General features: G+C 32.9%; 1 protein-coding gene across 2 annotated transcripts in view; it reads left to right on the top strand.

The window, feature by feature from the left end:
* Positions 1 to 3,553: 3,553 nt before the first annotated feature.
* The window catches only part of LOC109540742, a 10,442-nt gene continuing 6,818 nt past the window's right edge, over positions 3,554 to 7,177 (top strand). Inside the window, exons 1-3 of one of the 2 annotated variants that reach the window (XM_019909192.2) lie at positions 3,554 to 3,809; positions 6,479 to 6,640; positions 6,700 to 6,934. In XM_019909192.2, the coding sequence (XP_019764751.2) occupies positions 3,555 to 3,809; positions 6,479 to 6,640; positions 6,700 to 6,934 (652 nt within the window). In that variant the 5' untranslated portion in view covers position 3,554. Of the gene's footprint in view, positions 3,810 to 6,478; positions 6,641 to 6,696; positions 6,935 to 7,177 lie in introns of both variants that reach the window. The other variant, XM_048660604.1, reaches the window with a different exon arrangement.

Below are 7,177 nucleotides of genomic sequence, written 5' to 3'. Positions count from 1 at the left end.
ATTTGATAGTGTTTCACAATTTATTGAAGAAATTTGAGCAAAGCAGATTTATGGAAGCTGTGTTAGTGAGTCAGTTCAAACTGATGTACCTAACTAAAAAATATTCAAGTCGTGTTTCTCAGAACTTAAATTTTTGCAATTCAATAATGTGCACCTTGCAAGTAAAAGTTCAAGTGATGGATGTAAATGAAAATTATGTTAAAAATAAATGCTTTATCCCTAACGTGTGTAGCTAATATCTCTTGAACCGTGCCAGACTCAACATACTTGTAAACTTGCAAATCTTTATAAGCCTTGAGCTGTAATCCAATGTAAAAACTACGGCTTTAAATTAAGTAATTCACCAAATACGTCGTGATGTTGTGGAGAACTTATAAATTTCAAGCCGTAATGACCAAGGGGGATCAAACATGGGTCAAAAACTTCAGTTTGTTTATCGTATCTGTTCCTCGTATCTCCACTAAACCTTGACTAGTATGCACTTCAAGATATAGTTATACTCATCGGACATTTGTTCTAAATAAAAATATTCTTTTTTCTCAGCCTGATAACCACCCCTGTTTATAAATGTGTAATACATAATGTAATATTCAAGCTCATTTTCACTCGCTCCGCCTATGACTGCGGCTTCTAAAATTTCCATCATTATAACAATTAAGCGTAAATGATCAACAGCAACCAAAATCCAATTGAAAAGGTAAAAAATACAAATAGACCAACGTAAAATGATTAATAATAAATTGTGTAAGGTTAGATTACACAATAGCACATGTTTAATACTGAAAGCAGTGAACTAGGCATTCCAATAACTATGATTTCGTTACAGAAATAACGCAAATGAAGTATTAAAATAAGGAATAACATTAGTACTGCATGACAGTATTTAGCATGTCCAATAACTATTGAACTTCATCGGCATTATTAATAAATATTTCAGGAAATTTTAATGTAACCGGAAAAACCACAAGTTACAAATTTAAAGGGACACGATAACAGAAGCCCGACAACATCATCAAATGTTTTTCGCCTAGTCGAACTCTTATTACTCTTTGGCTAAACTTTTATACAGGGTTCTCAAATTTTAGCATATCATTGTGCTTTAATGTTAAATATTTGATTATGTTAATATACAAGATGTAAATAATAATTTTTTTGTTCTACTTCCTTATAAAATGTATATTACGAAATAGGTTCTAATATAAGCTTGATTGAGTAATCACGTACAGATGAAAATCATGTACAAGGTCATCCAAGTATCGACATAACCATACAAAAAATAGTTCTCTCAAAGTCCTATTTTTTGCAGAAAACATGTCTTTACTAACGAGTTATCCATCCAAGTAACAAAAACACACAACATACTCAGATGTTGACAAAAATTTTAATTCAGTATAAAGATTCAGATAAAGAACCTTGACATTAATGTGAAAAACACTATCATTTAAATGTTCTCCACGGGACCTCCTACAAAGCTCAATCTTTAGAGGTAATTTCGAATGACTTTTCGGCACATTACCGGTAAGATCTCGGTCATAATTTCACGGATATTGGCTTTCAGTTGCGCAAGAGTTTGAGGATTCTTGGCGTAAGCCCGATCTTTCGTCTTGCCCCACAAAAAGAAATCTAACGGTGTTAAGTCGCATGATCTTGCGGGCCAGTTGACATCACGCAATCTAGAAATTGCGCGTCCTGAAAATTTCTCTTGCAATAGGGCTCTAACTGCCAGTGTTGTGTGACTCGTTACCTCATCCTGCTGGAACCACCTGTCTTCCAGGCCATAATCTTCAATTTCTCTCTAAAAATAATCGGTTAACATGCGCTCATAGCGCTCAGAATTGACCTTTATGTCTCTTCCTTGATCGTTTTAAAAAAAATTCGGGCCAATAACACCACCATGACCATAATGCACTCCATACGGTCACTTCTGCAGGATACAAAGGCCTTTCTGCGATTCCCTGAAGATTTTGAGAGAAAAACCACCGAGCGAAAAATGAGCCTTATCGCTGAAGAAAATTCGGTTCGAAAAATCATCAGCAACGACTTGTTCAATCACCCAATTTACGTTTGTTCTGCGTCGCCCATGGTCTTAAGTCTTAAGTTCATGAGTCAGTTGGACTTTGTACGGATGGAGCTTCAAATCCAATTGCAAAATTCGACACAATGAGGGCGGTAAGACAAGCCCAAATGTTGAGCAGCACGTAGGGGACTCGACGAATTTGGGTGTTCCTCCACACTTTGTGCAACCAAGATATTTTCAGCTGAATGAATGTTGCGATGTTGCACAGGCCTTACAATATCAGTAACCGATCCAGTCTCTTCAAATGTTTCCACTGTGTTCGAAACTGTTTGCTCTGTGGGTCGATTATGTGGACGGTAATCTGCTCGTTAAGCCCTAAACGTTGATACAGCAGAATCACCATTTTTATAGGAACATTTAATCTTTTTACGCGTTCTTCGACAGTTAAACAATTCATATTCTACCTATTCTATACCTTTGACGGATATCAAATAGCAAGGTTTTACTTTCCCAACCTCGAATTAGATAACTCGCTATAAACCGAGCTCAACAAGAATTTTTACTTTGCTTAAATATTCAAATTTATAGTTTTTCGGTTACAAACGGTTTTTGACGAGAGTTATTTTTTTACAAAACGCATTTCGAAAACAAGTAAATGTCATTGTTGCCTTTGGCCTAGAGCGCTTTTTCTTGTAGAGAGACCATCTTAAGCACTAATATTGTATTGTTGAGTTATAGATTATCAGTGATCCAAAATTGGCGATATTTTTTTAAAGGATTGACTGCAGATCACGGAGGACATATAATGAAAGTGTTGGGTTTATTTCCCGAAAATTTTAGCTCTTGAGGAAACTTTCAACTTAGCTTTTAACTAAATTTGTAAAGTTAAGCAATGGCCAAGTGGTAGTCTAATAGTACAACTAAATATTTAAAAGAAAACATTATAACACTTTTTTCATAAATTCATAAATTTTGGTAAACTTTTTGTTCTTTCGAGCCTTTGAATTTTGTAAAAAAAGATCACAGCGGCTGCAACGCATTCAAATAAATTTTAAGTTTACTTTTTGTAAATTTGCGTATAAAACAACATGTATTTACTTGCAATTAATGGGGAAACCGTATTTTGCAAAAGCGAATCATAATATTGCTGTGTATTTTAAACTCTGGCACTTTGGAAGTTATCACTTTTAAACTTCTTTCAGTATTTTTTCTGTATACCTTAAAGTGTTCGATACAGTTCTTTCAGAGGACCGAAAATTACAAAAAAGCAACTAATTGCAGTACAATTAGTAATTCCCAATTTCTAATTGAAAATTCAAGTGATTTAAGAAGAAAAAATACAGGATATATAACAGGCAAGGCATGGAGAAGTTATTTTCTGCAGACCATTACAGACCGACCTTAAATATTTCCCTCATCTCAAACTCAGAAATAACGTTATTATAGATCTTACAACGAAAAAACAATAACATGTAATATGATATGCTAAAATATTTCACAAATGTATCTATGGTAACATTGAAAAATAAAACAGGTAATGTCTTCATTGTCACTGAGTCAAGAGTTGCTAAAAGCCTCAATGGCAAGTTTTACAGAAAACGAAACAAAAGTGTTAAAAAGCAATAAACACTTTGAAATTTATTTGGAATATGTGACATTGTACAGTGTTCTCAAATTGAAATGGACGGTTCAACGACAGTATGCGTTACAAATTTCGAAAATTTGGCAAGATATGACAAGAAAATTGAATAATTGTGGTGGACCTGTCCGAGATGCTACCCACTGGAAAAAGGTAGTACATCTGTTTATCTATTTATTGACTGCACATTATGTGTATTATATCTTGGATAATTTACTATTTTGATCTTTAGTTTCTTTCTTTTATACACCGCGTGAACTTATCCTTAGCCAAATTTCTGTTTCACTTAGTTTTATCTCATGGGCTCAAATTGACTGATTAATCAGTTTTTCACGGATTCATTTAATTGATTTAATATAATACTTCCTTTCTTGGACCGTTAACCCCGTTTCCCCATCAAAACGATGTATACCGGGTGTCAATTTGAAAACTTTCAACCCTTAATATCTTTCTTGCAGGTAAAAATATGAAAAATTGGAAAGACTCGTCAATTTTATTTGTAAGGGGAACACTTTAAATTAATATTTTTATTGTTGCCTCCTTGTTTCAACCCCTTAGGAGGGGTAGATGTCACAATGATAATCTTAAATGAGGAGGGTCAAGTGGCACATCGTTTAAAGGGCTTTCAATTCTCTTTACACTAGTTACTACTTTGTTGCTTTTGTCCAGAGGTTTTCGAATAATCGGGCTTCAAAGTTACAGATACAATTTCTTCACGGACAATGTGACCAAATTGGTCCAAAGATATGCAGAAAATTTAACGAAATGTATCCTAACCTAAAGCAAATAAATGAAAAATAGAGTGTGTCGTATTTAATAAATAATAAGTATCTTCGTTTAGCGAGTCTGCAACTGCAATAAAAAATTTTTTTTAAAGTGCCGACCTTTGAACCCCTTTTAGCATCTTTCTCAAGTCCATTTTTGATATTAAAAGTCGTTATATCATTATCGAGTATCACCAATGCCCGAATTTTTTTCTATTTATTTATTATTAATTTGTGTTTATTTCAAACAAGACATATCAATAGATGCGACTGTTACTGTTTGTATACACATATTGCGTTATACATAGTATTACGTCATTAAACAGGGTGAGTTTTTATCGATGACCAGTACAGAGATCTTCGAAACTATAGCAGTTACGAAACAGGTTAAATGGACAAAGAATTGAAGTTTTGAATCGAAACCTATTTTGTTTTTGTCAAATTTGACAGCTGTCAAAATATTTTTGGGAAAAACTACTCCTAGTTCCGTTGATATTAATTTGACAGTAGTAGGAAATTTAATTCCAAACAAAATGGCATAAGACATTTCTCCAAAATAACTGAAGTTTTTGACATATGACCAACTATACTTGATTATTGCTTTACCGAATAGAACATTTTATTACGATTTCTGTGATATCTCATATCGTTAGGACTTTGTCGAAAATAAAGTGTCTGCGAACAATTTATACTTTTTCAATTTAGTTGATCTAAGTTAGTCATAGAAAATAATACAAGACATTGTTCCCATAGCACCGAATAATAACAACATCTTTAAATTTTTTACATTCAAGCTTAAATTCAACTTAGATTGCGCGACACGATTGAAACCTACATTAGATGCGAAAAATTGCTAGACGAGCCTGTGATTGCTATTTTTATTTTTTAATTTAATTAATTTAAATCGGCACAATGGACGTCTTTGGAATCAAACAAATCCGCACCACGTTGAGCAAATGTGACCACAAATTACATTTGGGTTTAACATTTGTAGCGAAATGGTAGGTTCAAAAATTCTTGGACCATTTATTTTTGAAGGCACCTTAAATGGGAGTGGGTATCCTCAATTTTTTTGGAATAACCTGAATTTTACGTTGGACGACTTAGATATAGAGACATGGCGTAATGTGCAATGGTTTCAACTTGAGGCAACAAAGCATTTGAAAATATTGATCGTCGGTCAGCAAGAAAAGCAACTTATTCAGTTTTAAAGCGTTGCAATGTTTTCATTGATAATAATGATCGACTTTTTGAAGATGTTTTGCATTAAAAATTAAAGTTTCTAGAGGTAAATTTTAATTATTATTGATATGATTTGATTTTTATAATAAACACTTTAAATGAGCAGCCGTCTTAATTTAAAAAAAGTTATTTCCAACTTTAACGTAGATGTCAAAATAAATACTGAATCATTCTGTTCAGTTGTATATCTTACACTATTTTCCATGACTAACTTTTATCAACTAAATTGAAAAAGTATACATTGTTTGCAGACACTTTATTGTCGAAAAAAACCTTACGACGTGATATATCACAGGAATCGTAATAAAACGCTCTATTCGGTAACGCAATTTTAAAAAACTAAAATTTGTGTCATATGTCAAAAATGACAGTTATTTTGGAGAAATATCTTATCTCATTTTATTTGACATTCAATTTCCTACAAGTTTTCTATTTAATATTTTGACGGAACTTGGAGTAATTTAAAAATTTACCATAAATAAGATTTTCCCAAATATCTCTTGACAGCTGTCAAATTTTAGAAAAATAGAATTGGGTTCGAGTAGAGCATTCAAAACTACAATTCTTTGCTCAGTTAAGGGGCCCCATACCTTTTTCGTAACTGGTATACTTTAGAAGATTCTTGTACTGATCATCGAAAAAAACTCACCCTGTATATTGTTACGCATTTTACAATTTATTATCTTAGTAGTATTTTCGAAAGCAAGTTCTGTCGTTTATAAGTTCATAATTTCGAGACACCTAGTATATAAAATGCAAAACATAGCTATGAAATAGGTGTTTCCATTTTGTGATTATTCGTAATTTTTTTGTTAGGTGTTTACGGAATGGAAATCTCATACTCGACGCAAGCTAAAATTCAATAAACCTTTAAACGAATTAGAAGAAAGGCTTGTGAAGCTTATCGGGCTTACTAGCAAACCAGAAAGGAAACATCAGATAAAATTGCAAAGTTACACGAACTGTTTTACAAACAAGGTGGGAGATGGATATTTAAATTTATTTTTCCGATAAGGTAATTTAATTTATTTTAGCAGGTTGGGAGCTCTTTTGTCGAAAATATGGCGATTTTATCAAACATGAAAGAGGAAACTGATATATGCGAGATTCGTGAGAGAAGCAGACGTAGTGAGACAGGAGTAATCAATTCGAACTGTACAGTACAGGAAAATAAAGCTTTGAGTGACTCTAGAAATGATACCCAAAAAAATTGCCTTACCACAGATGTGGTGGCTAATGAAAATACCCGAAATGGAATTTTGCATACTGAAGGTTGGTTTAAAACATACTTTTTAAATGTTAAAGTTTTCGTATGGCCGTAATATTGTTAAGTGTAAGCTGTTGTTACGCCATGATGGGATTTACTGTCGATGGCTCTAAAAAACATTTTATGTGATCATACATCTACACGTCATTAAGCAAACATGAGTTAACTGTTTGACTATGGACAAACCGTTTTTAAAAATTATCTTTATTACTTAACTAATTACAAGTTTACTTCAGTATGTCTTTACT

Source organism: Dendroctonus ponderosae, unplaced genomic scaffold, assembly GCF_020466585.1.
Source record: "Dendroctonus ponderosae isolate FM_Combo_2020 unplaced genomic scaffold, Dpon_F_20191213v2 Dpon_F_20191213_1, whole genome shotgun sequence".
NCBI lineage: Eukaryota > Metazoa > Arthropoda > Insecta > Coleoptera > Curculionidae > Dendroctonus > Dendroctonus ponderosae.
The sequence above is the reverse complement of the archived record's forward strand: the minus strand, read 5'-3'. Positions and strand labels throughout refer to the sequence as shown.